Source organism: Lissotriton helveticus, chromosome 12 (assembly GCF_964261635.1).
Source record: "Lissotriton helveticus chromosome 12, aLisHel1.1, whole genome shotgun sequence".
Taxonomy (NCBI): domain Eukaryota; kingdom Metazoa; phylum Chordata; class Amphibia; order Caudata; family Salamandridae; genus Lissotriton; species Lissotriton helveticus.
Window position 1 is genome coordinate 1,459,122 of NC_136073.1, and position 18,084 is coordinate 1,477,205.

The window sequence follows — 18,084 nt, forward strand, 5'->3', positions numbered from 1 at the left end:
TTGCACTTGGAATGTACGCGGTATGCACACCCCCTCACGTCGCTATCAGGTGTACTCGTACCTCAAGCGGCACCAGGTGCAGATAGCGCTATTACAAGAGACGCACCTGACGGAACCGGAGATACATACACTGCGCCGCCGCTGGAGGGGGCAAATATATGCTATATGCTACAGGCTACTCGGCCTTCGCGCGTGGGGCACTCATATGGATTCGCCCGGGGGTCCCTTTTGCCATGACGCATAGCAACATAGATAAGGTAGGCAGATATGTGTTACTTCAGGGCAACCTAGACGGCCAACACATTGCTCTGGCATCTATTTACGCTCCCAACGTCGACCATGGACGCTTCCTCACACACTTATCGGCGGCGATTGCAGCATGGCCAGGGGTACCGCTTCTGCTAGGAGGCGACTATAATTGTGTCCTCGATGTAGTGTTAGATAGATCCGCCCCTCCTTTGGCGCATGCGACGATACACGGTACGTCGCGCACATTTACTGACTGGGCAACACAATGGGATCTCACTGACGCTTGGCGCAGCCGCAACCCTACCACACGGACTTACTCGTACTATTCGGGCGCTCACGCGTTGCATGTCAGACTCGATAGATTCATGCTGACCAGCGATCTCTTGCCCTTAGTCACTGACTCCTACTACCTGGGTCGCACTCATTCGGACCACAATCCACACACACTTCACTTTGCCTGGGTGCGCCCGCACCCGCCGGTGCCCACGTGGCGCCTCCAGCCGGATATCTTGCTGGATGCTCCCTTTCGGGAACTGCTCTCGAATCGTGTCTTACAGTACTTTGAAGACAATACTGATACCGCATCCACCCCGCAGGTTGAATGGGACGCATTCAAGGTGGTAGTGAGGGGTCATTGCTTGGGAGCACAGGCCGGATTAAGACACCAGGTGGACAGGGAACTGACACAATTGGAGACAACACTACTATCGGGCGAACGGGAGGCAGTGGAGGGGGACGACTCGAACCTGCTAGACGCTTGCGGAAAGCACACGCAACTCCTTGAAAGACTGAAGAACTTGAATTATGCAGCACACTCTGCGCGCGTGCATCATGCTGGAGATAAAGCTGGCAAACTTTTGTCCTGGCTGGTCAGGAGAGACACCCAAACGTTACCGGTGATGTCGATCCGCACTACGCAGGGTGACGTGGTCTACACTCAGAGGGCCATCCATGAGGCATTTTCGAGCCACTACAGATCCTTGTACTGTACCCGCCTGAGAGTTACTACAGTAGAGATTGCTGAGTATTTATCAGGCGGCCTATTGCCGACGGTCACTAATGCGCAGTGTGAGGAACTAGGTGCGCCGTTCACTGCAGAAGAACTCCGAGCTGTAATATACTCTTTCGAATGGCAAGTCCCCCGGGCCTGATAGTCTACCGGCGGAGTTTTATAAGGCGTATTCCACCATTCTCATTCCCGAACTGCTGCGGGTGCACGGGGCGGCGATACGGGATGCAGTACTCCCTTTGTCCCTAAACTAAGCCAATGTGATCTCACTCTTGAAACCAGGCAAGGATGCATTGAATGTGGGGTCCTACAGGCCACTTGCCCTCCTTAACACGGACTATAAGATTCTGGCATCTACGTTGGCCCAGAGACTGGCACCTCTGGTCCCAGCCCTAGTGCACGCGGACCAAAACGGGTTTGTCCCTACCCGCAGCACGTCTTACAACATTAGACGGCTATTTCGAGTGCAGAATCTGGCGGTGACCAAGTGGCCCCACTCGGGGTGCGTAATCCTTGATCTTGAAAAGGCGTTCGATTCAGTGAAGTGGCCCTACCTAGCGCTGGTGCTGGAGAAATTTGGGCTGGGTGCAGCCTACCTCCGCATGGTGGAACTCCTCTACTCTGCACCAGTAGTGCGGGTTCAAACGAACAAGCTTTTCTCAGATCCGATTAGTGTCCGCAGGGGCACGAGACAGGGATGTCTCCTCCCCCCCCTGATTTTTGCGCTCATGGTGGAGCCACTGGCGGCACAATTGCGTGCTTCTGGCGAGAATTGGGGGATCCCGTTGATGGATGGGATGCATTCGGTGTCGCTCTATGCCGATGACTTATTACTCTATGTCAGGGACCTGACCTGCTTCCCCCGAGCACTCACGGACATTTTCAGTAGCTTTGGCGAAATGTCGGGGTTGCGCGTCAACTGGGCAAAGTCGGGGGTGTACTCTTTTGCAGCAGATGTCCCGGAGTGTGACGTCATGATTATGGGCGAGCGGCTCCTCTGGTACCCCACAGTGTTCATTTATCTAGGAGTCCATGTGTACCGCGACCCCACGGACCTCCTGGAAGGCAACCTTACGAGAGCGATCTCTTCGCTTACAGTGCAAGTTTCCTTCTGGAATACTCTCCCGCTGAATGTGCCCAGCCGTATTGCCCTGGCAAAAGCGATTGTTTTGCCTAGGCTACTGTACTATTATGCAAACCTGCCGGTATATGTGCCGGTTCGCACCTTTCGCGAGCTAGAGACTATACATAGGCGACTGATTTGGAACAAAGGCCGTCCCAGGGTGGCTTTGAAAGCCCTTTATGCCGCGACCGATAGTGGTGGGCTGTCGGTCCCGAATCACGAGTTGTATTACCTGGCTGCACAGCTGCAATGGGTGGCCTACTGGCTGAGTGGACGTAACTTGAGTGATACGGCCACGACAGCGATGATCCTGTCGGTCCCGCAGGTACATGCGTTGTTTCATCCTTTGGCTAAGTCACATGTTCAGAACCAATTTCACCTTGAGGTGGCGAGAAAGTGCTTCTTGAGAAGCATGAAACTCACTGCTGAGGTGAAACCGTACGCGCCTAACCTACCACTGCTGGGCACGCCCTGGGGATCCGGGATGCTCACGGCGCCACTACTGGAAAGCTGGGGAGCAGCAGACTTAGAAAGCTTGGGCGACCTGTTTGAGGAGGGAGCATTGCTCCCTTTCGAGACGCTAACAGACAGCACAGGTTTGCCGGCAGGACAATTCCTGACATATGCGAAACTGCTACACACACTGACGAGAGCCTGGGGACCGCTGACGGAGGAACCACCAATACACCTGCTCATTCAATACTTACATGTGGTGGGACATGGGTCTCACCTTGTGCATTGGATTGCCCAAGCGTTGCACACGCAATTCTCCCCTCAGCGCCTACGAGACAAATGGGCAGCTGATAGAGGGCGGGACTGGACTGACAAAGAGTGGGCGAGGGTGCTGGCTGGAGCTCTACACGTTCCACGCAATGCACGCTTCAAGATCATACAGTACTATGTGATCCATCGAGCGTATCTGTCCCCAGACAAAATTAATCGTTACTTTGGACTCACTACGACAGAATGCCCTAAATGCGGACTTGTGGACGCACAGTTCCCACATGTCCTCTGGTCCTGCACTCTGCTGCAGCCATATTGGACCGCAGTGTCGACTGCCTTGGCGGGGGCGACAGGGGGTACCTTACCACATACTTGGGAAGTTTGTCTGTTGGGGTTATTTAAAAGGACGAAGCAGACGAAAGTCCAAGCGAGATTCTGGGATCTAGGCCTGATTACGGCGAAACGTCTCATTACCAGGCGTTGGAAACATAGTCTGCCCCCCCAAACGGTGCAGTGGCGTCGCTCACTGGATGCTTGGGCGAGGGCTGAGAGTGTGGCACTGCACCGGGAGGAGACGGCGGGACTCCGGATGTACCCTATTGCGCTGGAGTGGGATGGTGCCCTGGTGGCCTACCACCAAGTGTGTCTACGGAACGGTATTGTGTGAGCGTTTACCCCATATTCACCTATGGCACACCCAACGTTCTTCTCGCTCCCAACCTTCCCCTCCCCCTCCCTTTCTCCCTCCTCCCTGCCCCCGCTCCCCCCCCCCTCCACGGCGCTTCCCTTACACCCTACTGCACAGGTGAAGACTCCTACGAATACTACATTGCCGTTGACATGTCACATTTGGATTACACTCCTCTCCTCCAGCTCCACACACACACATGACCGCTGACAGACACCACATGGTTTATGGTTTCCTCTATATCTGGAATTGTTTTGTATAGTTAGTAGTTTTCAAATGCAATTTTGAATGTGTAATATGTTGCCAATGTGAACACCTGCTCTGTTTCTCCGGTCATGGTATACTTTGTGCGCTATACGAAATGAGTCTAAGATATGCAGTCGCAATGCAGAAGTTCTTTTGCATCAACATTGGGCACTGCCATTACTGAATGTAAATGTAACACACAACAGCTACTGCAATGCCAATTTGTCATGCTGTCTAACTGTGCACCGGTATAGTTTGCTCTTTCCCGCCATACCTCCATGTGGGTGGGATGGTCCACAAAATCTGGGACTCCATGACTTAAGTAACAGCACCTTTTATTTGCTATACCTACGTATGTGTACTGTTGTATAATGACAAAATGCAATAAACATATTCAAACAAAAAAATGGGTAACTCTGCTGAACGAAGCGGAAACCATAGGTGCATCTATGTCATGTCGATGATGCACTCAGATCTGAAATGGCATTCATGTCGCGCCACCACAATTCCATGCAAATGTTACCCTCCACAAACTCAACACTGGACGTTTTACTGAGATAGTCAGCTTCTGGAAACCAGTACACTCTTCATAAGAAGTCCATGGAAAGGATTGGGTATTTGCAAACCGTACTATTGATTGCTACAAATTCTTTATAAATATGTATGACCAAACATTTTTTATGATCTAATATTAAATGTGGACACTTTTAGAGGGTCTATGAATAGATGGGGAAGGGTCTGAAGAGACAGTGAGAGGGTCTATGAATAGACGCAGAGACCATGAGAGGGTCTATGAATAGACGCAGACCGTGAGGGGGTCTATGAATAGACGCAGAGATAGTGAGAGGGTCTATGAATAGACGCAGCGACAGTGAGAGGTCTATGAATAGACGCAGAGACCGTGAGGGGGTCTATGAATAGACGCAGAGACCGTGAGGGGGTCTATGAATAGACGCAGAGACAGTGAGGGGGTCTATGAATAGACGCAGAGACCGAGAGGGGGTCTATGAATAGACTGGAAAGGGTCTGAAGAGACAGTGAGAGGTCTATGAATAGACGCAGAGACCCTGAGGAGGTCTATGAATAGACGCAGAGACAGTGAGAGGGTCTATGAATAGACGCAGAGACAGTGAGAGGTCTATGAATAGACGCAGAGACCGTGAGGAGGTCTATGAATAGACGCAGAGACAGTGAGAGGTCTATGAATAGACGCAGAGACAGTGAGAGGTCTATGAATAGACGCAGAGACAGTGAGAGGTCTATGAATAGACGCAGAGACAGTGAGAGGTCTATGAATAGACGCAGAGACAGTGAGGGGGTCTATGAATAGATGCAGAGACCGAGAGGGGGTCTATGAATAGACGCAGAGACAGTGAGAGGGTCTATGAATAGACGCAGAGACAGTGAGAGGTCTATGAATAGAGACAGTGAGAGGGTCTATGAATAGACTGGGAAGGGTCTGAAGAGACAGTGAGAGGTCTATGAATAGACGCAGAGACTGTGAGGAGGTCTATGAATAGACGCAGAGACAGTGAGAGGGTCTATGAATAGACGCAGAGACAGTGAGAGGTCTATGAATAGACGCAGAGACAGTGAGAGGTCTATGAATAGACGCAGAGACAGTGAGAGGGTCTATGAATAGACGCAGAGACAGTGAGAGGTCTATGAATAGACGCAGAGACAGTGAGAGGTCTATGAATAGACGCAGAGACAGTGAGAGGTCTATGAATAGACGCAGAGACAGTGAGAGGTCTATGAATAGACGCAGAGACAGTGAGAGGGTCTATGAATAGACGCAGAGACAGTGAGAGGGTCTATGAATAAACGCAGAGACATTGAGAGGGTCTATGAATAGACGCAGAGACCGTGAGGAGGTCTATGAATCGACGCAGAGACAGTGAGAGGTCTATGAATAGACGCAGAGACAGTGAGAGGTCTATGAATAGACGCAGAGACAGTGAGAGGTCTATGAATAGACGGAGACAGTGAGAGGTCTATGAATAGACGCAGAGACAGTGAGAGGTCTATGAATAGACGCAGAGACAGTGAGAGGTCTATGAATAGACGCAGAGACAGTGAGAGGTCTATGAATAGACGCAGAGACAGTGAGAGGGTCTATGAATAGACGCAGAGACCGAGAGGGGGTCTATGAATCGACGCAGAGACAGTGAGAGGTCTATGAATAGACGCAGAGACAGTGAGAGGTCTATGAATAGACGCAGAGACAGTGAGAGGGTCTATGAATAGACGCAGAGACCGAGAGGGGGTCTATGAATCGACGCAGAGACAGTGAGAGGTCTATGAATAGACGCAGAGACAGTGAGAGGTCTATGAATAGACGCAGAGACCGTGAGGAGGTCTATGAATCGACGCAGAGACAGTGAGAGGTCTATGAATAGACGCAGAGACAGTGAGAGGTCTATGAATAGACGCAGAGACAGTGAGAGGTCTATGAATAGACGCAGAGACAGTGAGAGGTCTATGAATAGACGCAGAGACAGTGAGAGCTCTATGAATAGACGCAGAGACCGTGAGGAGGTCTATGAATCGACGCAGAGACAGTGAGAGGTCTATGAATAGACGCAGAGACAGTGAGAGGTCTATGAATAGACGCAGAGACAGTGAGAGGTCTATGAATAGACGCAGAGACAGTGAGAGGTCTATGAATAGACGCAGAGACAGTGAGAGCTCTATGAATAGACGCAGAGACAGTGAGAGGTCTATGAATAGACGCAGAGACAGTGAGAGGGTCTATGAATAGACGCAGAGACAGTGAGAGGGTCTATGAATAAACGCAGAGACATTGAGAGGGTCTATGAATAGACGCAGAGACAGTGAGAGGTCTATGAATGACGCAGAGACAGTGAGAGGGTCTATGATTAGACGCAGATACAGTGAGAGGTCTATGAATAGAAGCAGAGACCGTGAGGAGGTCTATGAATCGACGCAGAGACAGTGAGAGGTCTATGAATAGACGCAGAGACAGTGAGAGGTCTATGAATAGACGCAGAGACAGTGAGAGGTCTATGAATAGACGCAGAGACAGTGAGAGGTCTATGAATAGACGCAGAGACAGTGAGAGGTCTATGAATAGACGCAGAGACAGTGAGAGGTCTATGAATAGACGCAGAGACAGTGAGAGGGTCTATGAATAGACGCAGAGACCGAGAGGGGGTCTATGAATCGACGCAGAGACAGTGAGAGGTCTATGAATAGACGCAGAGACAGTGAGAGGTCTATGAATAGACGCAGAGACAGTGAGAGGGTCTATGAATAGACGCAGAGACCGAGAGGGGGTCTATGAATCGACGCAGAGACAGTGAGAGGTCTATGAATAGACGCAGAGACAGTGAGAGGTCTATGAATAGACGCAGAGACCGTGAGGAGGTCTATGAATCGACGCAGAGACAGTGAGAGGTCTATGAATAGACGCAGAGACAGTGAGAGGTCTATGAATAGACGCAGAGACAGTGAGAGGTCTATGAATAGACGCAGAGACAGTGAGAGGTCTATGAATAGACGCAGAGACAGTGAGAGGTCTATGAATAGACGCAGAGACAGTGAGAGGGTCTATGAATAGACGCAGAGACAGTGAGAGGTCTATGAATAGACGCAGAGACCGTGAGGAGGTCTATGAATAGACGCAGAGACAGTGAGAGGTCTATGAATAGACGCAGAGACAGTGAGAGGTCTATGAATAGACGCAGAGACAGTGAGAGGTCTATGAATAGACGCAGAGACAGTGAGAGGTCTATGAATAGACGCAGAGACAGTGAGAGGTCTATGAATAGACGCAGAGACAGTGAGAGGGTCTATGAATAGACGCAGAGACAGTGAGAGGGTCTATGAATAGACGCAGAGACAGTGAGAGGGTCTATGAATAGACGCAGAGACAGTGAGAGGGTCTATGAATAGACGCAGAAACAGTGAGAGGGTCTATGAATAGACGCAGAGACAGTGAGAGGGTCTATGAATAGACGCAGAGACCGTGAGGGGGTCTATGAATAGACGCAGAGACAGTGAGAGCTCTATGAATAGACGCAGAGACCGTGAGGGGGTCTATGAATAGATGCAGAGACAGTGAGAGGGTCTATGAATAGACGCAGAGACCGTGAGGGGGTCTATGAATAGACGCAGAGACAGTGAGAGCTCTATGAATAGACGCAGAGACAGTGAGAGGTCTATGAATAGACACAGAGACAGTGAGAGGGTCTTTGAATAGACCGGGAAGGGTCACTGAAGAGATGAAAGACCATGTTCACCGGTTTCCAAGAGAAAGATAAAGTTATCTGGAGAGGTTATCAGTCACTTTGATGGGTTATTTGGACATGTCTGCAAGTTCTGCATTTTTGTCCCACTATAAGAACTTGTATTTTCATTTGTCCATAGTTTGATTTCTTGTAAAATGTTGCAAGCAGGTTTAATAGGTTAGGTGGTTGTTTGTATGCTTTGATAGACAATATGGCAATATTTCATAATCTGGTTTTGCATTGGCTCGGGTGGCAGCTTCTCTATGATAGTTTTATCTGGGCAGCCGCTGCAGGGTAGCTTTAGCATCCTCCCCCGTATCAAATGAAATCAAAAGGAATTTGGCTGAAAGGTTTAATTCCTCTTGTTGTTAGTGTTGAAAGCTTACTTTGTCATGGGAGAAGAGAGGAAAGTCTATATTGTTTGTCTGACAATCGATTATGAAACATAAGGTGCTTTATTGAAGAGATAGATGTCTTTGTGAAAGATGAGCACTATAAGATTAGATTCTGGTGAAACCAGCTGCTTTACATTCCTCCTAGACTAAACCAGAAGGCTGCTCTCCACAGCTACCACTTACAAATCTTTCTAAGGTTGTCCAAACCACTAAAAACACCATAAGGGTCGCCTGGGTTGGTGCAGGGTGCTACGCTCAAATAAGTGTGCACCATATACCAAGCCAGCTTCCTTCACTTCACGGACTCTCCTACCATCTGGTCACAGACCCTCTCCGGATGTCTTCATGGACCTTTTCACTCTTTGTTCATAGCCCTATCTATTCTTGGATTCTCTCCACTTTTCTTAATGAACCATTTACTCCATTAGCTCAGACCCTTGCCCTCCTCCTCTTCATCCATCTCTTTCCCTCTCATTGCAGAATTTTAACCGAATCCCGGTGAAGAGCTGGCTTGGGGACCCTGAAGACGAGGAGCTCCTCCGGCTGATCCCGGTCCTCGAGAAGATGACACAAGTGGTAAGAAAGACTAGTCTTACTTTGTTTACATGATGCCTTTGTGGTCAGTATTCTTCTGTGCACTGCTTCAGGATTAACCTGGCTCATGGCTTCACAACCTCTGAACCCACCTCAAACCTCAGCAGCAGTCCCCTCTCTCTCTCAGCAGCAGATCCCTGAGCATCCTTAGCACTTGGTCTAACTCTACTTCTTCTGCGCTCCTGGGATCCCTCTATCAGCAGCTTTACGCCCCAGTAGAGGCGCCAGCCCACATTTCCAGAGGTTCATCAGACACCCCTACAGAATACCTTCAACACTGGTACCGAGGTCCGACGCCCTTCCTCCATGATCCTAGGGTGACTGTGGCACCCCAGAAGACCACCTGCGCAACGCAGTCTTTGCTGCCCGCTGCGCACCTCTACCAGAAGAGCCAGGGACAATCTTTTATCAGAAAAAAACCTCCTTATTGGAACTTGTTCCCCTGCTGCCACACCGGCCGTTCTCACAAGGACTTGTTCTTCAGATTATGGCCATGGAACCCCTCAATACTCGCGGTTTGCGGAGCAGAGGACCGATCCTTTCACGGCGGTTCCCAAAATGAAAGTCATCTTTGATATTCTAATTGCCATCCTACGCTCTTCGAGCTCTTATTCACCAGCCTCAGAGCTGCAGTATTTTACAATTACGTGGGGCTCACCCATCCCAACTTTTGTCTACAGGTGCAATTATGTATGTGGACACTAGTCGGAACACCCATCTATGTGGCGCACATGTCACTACAATGCAGGGCTTGAAAGCGGACAGACCAGCTTGTCACGTCCCTCACAGATGGGAACTCTATCCTTTCTCTGCGTCTTCAGGATTTATGCAAACTAATTTGTTTACTACCGAGATGGAAAGAGCCGCACTCTGTTTGTAACGCGCCCCTACTAAGTTAGAGTTCTATTTCTGCACAAGTTAATTACTTTAGCTCGCATCTCAATACAGACACACAAATTGTGAAAGTCATTTTGTAACTCTTTCCTCTATCGAAGGGTCCTCTATTCTTGTTATCCTCCAGTAGGACCTTCAGGCCAAGGGGAAGTGCTCATCTCCACATGTTTGCGTTGATCAGAGATTGCCTTTATCTCCGGGGTTGTTAACCTATGGTCCTCTTCTCTCGCAGGAAATGTTGCATCTTCTCAAGGGGCTAGAAAGACGCCCACTGGGCTATAGCATAGGAGTTTAGGTTGTGTTGTGGGCATTAAAGCAATGAATAAACCTGTCCTTGCGATCACTACACCATCGGTTGTCTTTACTCGCACCTGCCTGACTCGGGCTCCAGTCTGAGTAATGAATACCCCGTCTGTCTTACCCAAGCCTCCTATCTCTCACCAAATCTACGTGGTCTCAAGAGATCCAAGAAACTGTCAAGTCCACTCCAGCATCTCTGGAGCCTCCATGTTCTGACCCCCCCCCCCTGGTCACACCCCGGCTCCCTGTCCCACTATCTCAAGCCTTCTGCTCTAAATGTGACCATTTCTTCAGACCACAGTGACAGGAAGCTAACCGGGCATCGTTGTCTAGCTGCTCTCCTCACCCGTCCCCTCTCTGCGTCAACAAATGCCATTCTCCTTCAATCTTACCCCTACCATCTCCCTCCAGGTGGGCACACGCCTTCTCATCCTATCGCCGTCCGGTGAGGTCTTCAGTGCTAATACTCCAGCTCTGGCCAGAAACGACACCAGCACCCACAATTCATGAACCTATTCAAAAACACATTTGCCACCATCCAGCTCCTCCTCCAGATAAACACTTTTACTCACCCCACCTCCAGCCTAAAAATGAAATTAATCTTTAACTTAGTTGTGTTCAGTATTCAAAACCTTTTAACGGACTACCCCAACAGAACCTGCCCTTTTCATGTATCCTCCGCTTTAGAGCAATTTCACATCAAATGCACTCGTAGGATCCAATTCACCACCTCCAGGAAGAGCCAACCATTAGCCAGTTCTGGCAGGCCAAAATCCACCTCTCTCCACCAAAGCTTTCTGCCTCCTGCTGTCCTCTCCCCGACCAACACATGCGCCCCTCTCCAACGACTACTCGCCTGTCATTTGGCCTCATGTGCCCATTCTGCTCTCAAGTCACTCACATATGCTTGAATTTCAGCAGAGGGTCCCTATGAACTCTTAAATGCACAGGCGAAAGATGGAGGGACATACATTACTGGATGTAAAACAACAACTTGAAACTCAGAGTTGCGACTAAGATTCTCCACCTGCGACATCTGCCCGCATCCTGGAAACACCCTGACCACGCTGCCTCAATGCTCCACCACATCCACTAGGAATCTATAGGTTTATTTGCAAAGAGCCCCCCACATGCACACTGGAGTATGTGGCACTTACACGAGTGCATTGATACAATAGCACCTCTCAAGAAGACCTAGCTATTCGTTGTCCCAGATGTCTACACTACAGCGGCGGGTACTTTGAGCAGCTGTTCAGAGTCAGTGCGCATAGGCACCAAGTCGATGGTCTCAAGACTTTCTGGCGAGCACAAGCAACGTTCATTCTGTGCCTTAAGAACCGACCTTGTGCCGGTCCTAAACGCCCAACCAGCTGCCATTTAAAAGAAGCATCAACTTAAAGATGCTAAGCTTGGGGATGGCTGGAGAGCACACTAGCTCTGCTAGGAACCTGACTGCTAAAGCAACATGCCAACAGCCACCCATGCCCCCACTTCAAGTATGTGGGCAGAGATGATGGGTGCATCCCAGTCCATGCCCTGTGGATGGCGCTATCTCACACTGTATAGCTGGGACTTCAGGCGCAATCTGTTTATGATCAAACAATCCACTGGAGAGGACTTCTCCGAATGGTGCACAATATAAATGTAAAAAATAGGTTTCTTTTTTCTAGTAACTTAAATCGGCCATGTTTTCCTTTCAGAACTTTGGAATTTGATGATCTGCCCCATTTTCCTTAATGTGTAGACCCTGTTCTGTTTGGATCTTGATATTGAAATATTTCCTCAGGCTTGGGAGCTCTTGGAGTTAAGACATTGTACCAGTTTACAAGATCGTCCTCCAACATCAAGTTTCCATTTTCTATCCATTATTTGTACTTTTTCACTTCTATCTGACTTCTTTTCAAATCCCTTATCTAATGCTGAAGTCTGTCTACAAGTAAGTAGCATGTGGAAACGTTACTTTGCAACACAACTCCGGCTGGCTATTTGTCACGCATGCACCTTTCAATGCCTCTGGTGTGTACTTGGCTATGTTTTGTTTCCTGGATTGCTTCAGCGGTATGTCTCCACAAGGCTGCATCCGTGCACATACCCTTTGGGCCCTGGCAGTGCCTCTCCAGGGTTGTCTTTAGCAGAATGTGATACAGACAGGATCCCCTTTGACTCAGCTGGCTGTTGGCAGTGTGAGACTAGAGGAAGTCTGTGCACCCCTCATCTAGGTGAGAACCGTTAAGTTAGATTTCCAACGAATAGTGTTTACTGCCTCTGTTTTGTGACCTCTTAAGTTTATGCTCACAAGAAAGGCACACTCATTCAGGAACAGAGAGAAAGGATGAAAAGACAGACCACATGAAAACAAAACACACCAAAACAAAGCTTCACTCCTTGCTAAAAGCTGGAGGGGACTGAAACAGACAATAGCCCCGGGCACCAAACTCAATTAGTGTCCCCATTTAGGAAGTGGAGAGTAAACTAAAGTGCCCAGGTTTTAAATCGTGCAGCGTTCACCTTCCTAAGGCATGCTCTCTGAGGGATGCAGAACAGCAGGAGTTTGTGCTTGCTGCAGGCAGTGAGTGTGGTAATGCTAGTGAAACCTAGAAGTGAAGTTTAATATGTTCCTTCTCCATCATAAAGATAAACATTGACACATCCTTGCATTCTGTACCCACAGAGGGTCCCGGTCTATGGACTCTGCCTTCACTGAGAGAGGGCACCGGTCTATGGACTCTGCCTTCACTGAGGGAGGGTACCGGTTTATGAACTCTGCCTTCACTGAGAGAGGGTACCGGTCTATGAACTCTGCCTTCACTGAGAGAGGGTACCGGTCTATGAGCTCTGCCTTCACTGAGAGAGGGTACCGGTCTATGAACTCTGCCTTCACTGAGAGAGGGTACCGGTCTATGAGCTCTGCCTTCACTGAGAGAGGGTACCGGTCTATGAACTCTGCCTTCACTGAGAGAGGGCACCGGTCTATGAACTCTGCCTTCACTGAGAGAGGGTACCGGTCTATGAACTCTGCCTTCACTGAGAGAGGGTACCGGTCTATGAACTCTGCCTTCACTGAGAGAGGGTACCGGTCTATGAACTCTGCCTTCACTGAGAGAGGGTACCGGTCTATGAACTCTGCCTTCACTGAGAGAGGGTACCGGTCTATGAACTCTGCCTTCACTGAGAGAGGGTACCGGTCTATGAACTCTGCCTCACAGAGAGGGTACCGGTCTATGAACTCTACCTCACAGAGAGGGTACCGGTCTATGGACTCTGCCTTCACTGAGGGAGGGTACCGGTCTATGAACTCTGCCTTCACTGAGAGAGGGCACCGGTCTATGAACTCTGCCTTCACTGAGAGAGGGTACCGGTCTATGAACTCTGCCTTCACTGAGAGAGGGTACCGGTCTATGAACTCTGCTTCACTGAGAGAGGGTACCGGTCTATGAACTCTGCCTTCACTGAGAGAGGGTACCGGTCTATGAACTCTGCCTTCACTGAGAGAGGGCACCGGTCTATGAACTCTGCCTTCACTGAGAGAGGGTACCGGTCTATGAACTCTGCCTTCACTGAGAGAGGGCACCGGTCTATGAACTCTGCCTTCACTGAGAGAGGGTACCGGTCTATGAGCTCTGCCTTCACTGAGAGAGGGTACCGGTCTATGAACTCTGCCTTCACTGAGAGAGGGTACCGGTCTATGAGCTCTGCCTCACTGAGAGAGGGTACCGGTCTATGAACTCTGCCTTCACTGAGAGAGGGTACCGGTCTATGGACTCTGCCTTCACTGAGAGAGGGTACCGGTCTATGAACTCTGCTTCACTGAGAGAGGGCACCGGTCTATGAGCTCTGCCTTCACTGAGAGAGGGTACCGGTCTATGAACTCTGCCTTCACTGAGAGAGGGTACCGGTCTATGAACTCTGCCTTCACTGAGAGAGGGTACCGGTCTATGAGCTCTGCCTCACTGAGAGAGGGTACCGGTCTATGAACTCTGCCTTCACTGAGAGAGGGTACCGGTCTATGAACTCTGTCTCACTGAGAGAGGGTACCGGTCTATGAACTCTGCCTTCACTGAGAGAGGGCACCGGTCTATGAACTCTGCCTTCACTGAGAGAGGGTACCGGTCTATGAACTCTGCCTTCAATGAGAGAGGGTACTGGTCTATGGACTCTGCCTTCACTGAGAGAGGGTACCGGTCTATGAACTCTGCCTTCACTGACAGAGGGTACCGGTCTATGAACTCTGCCTCACTGAGAGAGGGTACCAGTCTATGAACTCTGCCTTCAATGAGAGAGGGTACCGGTCTATGAACTCTGCCTCACTGAGAGAGGGTACCGGTCTATGAACTCTGCCTTCACTGAGAGAGGGCACCGGTCTATGAACTCTGCCTTCACTGAGAGAGGGTACCGGTCTATGGACTCTGCCTTCACTGAGAGAGGGTACCGGTCTATGGACTCTGCCTCACAGAGAGAGGGCACCGGTCTATGAACTCTGCCTTCACTGAGAGAGGGTACCGGTCTATGGACTCTGCCTTCACTGAGAGAGGGTACTGGTCTATGGACTCTGCCTTCACTGAGAGAGGGTACCGGTCTATGGACTCTGCCTTCACTGAGAGAGGGTACTGGTCTATGAACTCTGCCTTCACTGAGAGAGGGTACCGGTCTATGAACTCTGCCTTCACTGAGGGAGGGTACCGGTCTATGAACTCTGCCTCACTGAGAGAGGGTACCGGTCTATGGACTCTGCCTTCACTGAGAGAGGGTACCGGTCTATGGACTCTGCCTTCACTGAGAGAGGGTACCGGTCTATGGACTCTGCCTTCACTGAGAGAGGGTACCGGTCTATGAACTCTGCCTTCACTGAGAGAGGGCACCGGTCTATGGACTCTGCCTTCACTGAGAGAGGGTACCGGTCTACGAACTCTGCCTTCACTGAGAGAGGGTACCGGTCTATGAGCTCTGCCTTCACTGAGAGAGGGTACCGGTCTATGAACTCTGCCTTCACTGAGAGAGGGTACCGGTCTATGAACTCTGCCTTCACTGAGAGAGGGTACCGGTCTATGGACTCTGCCTTCACTGAGAGAGGGTACCGGTCTATGAACTCTGCCTTCACTGAGAGAGGGTACCGGTCTATGAACTCTGCCTTCACTGAGAGAGGGTACCGGTCTATGAACTCTGCCTTCACTGAGAGAGGGTACCGGTCTATGAACTCTGCCTTCACTGAGAGAGGGTACCGGTCTATGAACTCTGCCTTCACTGAGAGAGGGTACCGGTCTATGAACTCTGCCTCACAGAGAGGGTACCGGTCTATGAACTCTACCTCACAGAGAGGGTACCGGTCTATGGACTCTGCCTTCACTGAGGGAGGGTACCGGTCTATGAACTCTGCCTTCACTGAGAGAGGGCACCGGTCTATGAACTCTGCCTTCACTGAGAGAGGGTACCGGTCTATGAACTCTGCCTTCACTGAGAGAGGGTACCGGTCTATGAACTCTGCTTCACTGAGAGAGGGTACCGGTCTATGAACTCTGCCTTCACTGAGAGAGGGTACCGGTCTATGAACTCTGCCTTCACTGAGAGAGGGCACCGGTCTATGAACTCTGCCTTCACTGAGAGAGGATACCGGTCTATGAACTCTGCCTTCACTGAGAGAGGGTACCGGTCTATGAACTCTGCCTTCACTGAGAGAGGGTACCGGTCTATGAACTCTGCCTTCACTGAGAGAGGGTACCGGTCTATGAACTCTGCCTTCACTGAGAGAGGGTACCGGTCTATGAGCTCTGCCTTCACTGAGAGAGGGTACCGGTCTATGAACTCTGCCTTCACTGAGAGAGGGTACCGGTCTATGAACTCTGCCTTCACTGAGAGAGGGTACCGGTCTATGAACTCTGCCTTCACTGAGAGAGGGCACCGGTCTATGAACTCTGCCTTCACTGAGAGAGGGCACCGGTCTATGAACTCTGCCTTCACTGAGAGAGGGTACCGGTCTATGAACTCTGCCTTCACTGAGAGAGGGTACCGGTCTATGAACTCTGCCTTCACTGAGAGAGGGTACCGGTCTATGAACTCTGCCTCACAGAGAGGGTACCGGTCTATGAACTCTACCTCACAGAGAGGGTACCGGTCTATGGACTCTGCCTTCACTGAGGGAGGGTACCGGTCTATGAACTCTGCCTTCACTGAGAGAGGGCACCGGTCTATGAACTCTGCCTTCACTGAGAGAGGGTACCGGTCTATGAACTCTGCCTTCACTGAGAGAGGGTACCAGTCTATGAACTCTGCTTCACTGAGAGAGGGCACCGGTCTATGAACTCTGCCTTCACTGAGAGAGGGTACAGGTCTATGAACTCTGCTTCACTGAGAGAGGGTACCGGTCTATGAACTCTGCCTCACTGAGAGAGGGTACCGGTCTATGGACTCTGCCTTCACTGAGAGAGGGCACCGGTCTATGGACTCTGCCTTCACTGAGAGAGGGTACCGGTCTATGAGCTCTGCCTCACAGAGAGAGGGCACCGGTCTATGAACTCTGCCTTCACTAAGAGAGGGTACAGGTCTATGAACTCTGCTTCACTGAGAGAGGGTACCGGTCTATGAACTCTGCCTCACTGAGAGAGGGTACCGGTCTATGGACTCTGCCTTCACTGAGAGAGGGCACCGGTCTATGGACTCTGCCTTCACTGAGAGAGGGTACCGGTCTATGAACTCTGCCTTCACTGAGAGAGGGTACCGGTCTATGGACTCTGCCTTCACTGAGAGAGGGCACCGGTCTATGAACTCTGCCTTCACTGAGAGAGGGTACCGGTCTATGAACTCTGCCTTCACTGAGAGGGTACCGGTCTATGAACTCTGCCTTCACTGAGAGAGGGCACCGGTCTATGAACTCTGCCTTCACTGAGAGAGGGCACCGGTCTATGAACTCTGCCTCACAGAGAGAGGGTACCGGTCTATGAACTCTGCCTCACAGAGAGGGTACCGGTCTATGGACTCTGCCTTCACTGAGAGAGGGTACCGGTCTATGAACTCTGCCTTCACTGAGAGAGGGTACCGGTCTATGGACTCTGCCTTCACTGAGAGAGGGTACCGGTCTATGAGCTCTGCCTTCACTGAGAGAGGGTACCGGTCTATGGACTCTGCCTTCACTGAGAGAGGGCACCGGTCTATGAACTCTGCCTTCACTGAGAGAGGGTACCGGTCTATGGACTCTGCCTTCACTGAGAGAGGGTACCGGTCTATGAACTCTGCCTTTACTGAGAGAGGGTACCAGTCTATGAACTCTGCTTCACTGAGAGAGGGTACCGGTCTATGAACTCTGCCTTCACTGAGAGAGGGTACCAGTCTATGAACTCTGCCTTCAATGAGAGAGGGTACCGGTCTATGGACTCTGCCTTCACTGAGAGAGGGTACCGGTCTATGGACTCTGCCTTCACTGAGAGAGGGTACCGGTCTATGAACTCTGCCTTCACTGAGAGAGGGTACCAGTCTATGAACTCTGCTTCACTGAGAGAGGTTACCGGTCTATGGACTCTGCCTTCACTGAGAGAGGGTACCAGTCTATGAGCTCTGCCTTCACTGAGAGAGGGTATCGGTCTATGAACTCTGCCTTCACTGAGAGAGGGTACCGGTCTATG

General features: G+C 50.5%; 1 protein-coding gene across 2 annotated transcripts in view; it reads left to right on the forward strand.

Moving 5' to 3' along the window:
- The window catches only part of ADAMTSL5 (ADAMTS like 5), a 287,008-nt gene that overhangs the window by 260,429 nt on the left and 8,495 nt on the right, over positions 1 to 18,084 (forward strand). For both annotated transcript variants that reach the window (XM_078668537.1, XM_078668538.1), the window contains one exon: positions 9,164 to 9,259. In XM_078668537.1, the coding sequence (XP_078524663.1) occupies positions 9,164 to 9,259 (96 nt within the window). The remainder of the gene's footprint in view (positions 1 to 9,163; positions 9,260 to 18,084) is intronic.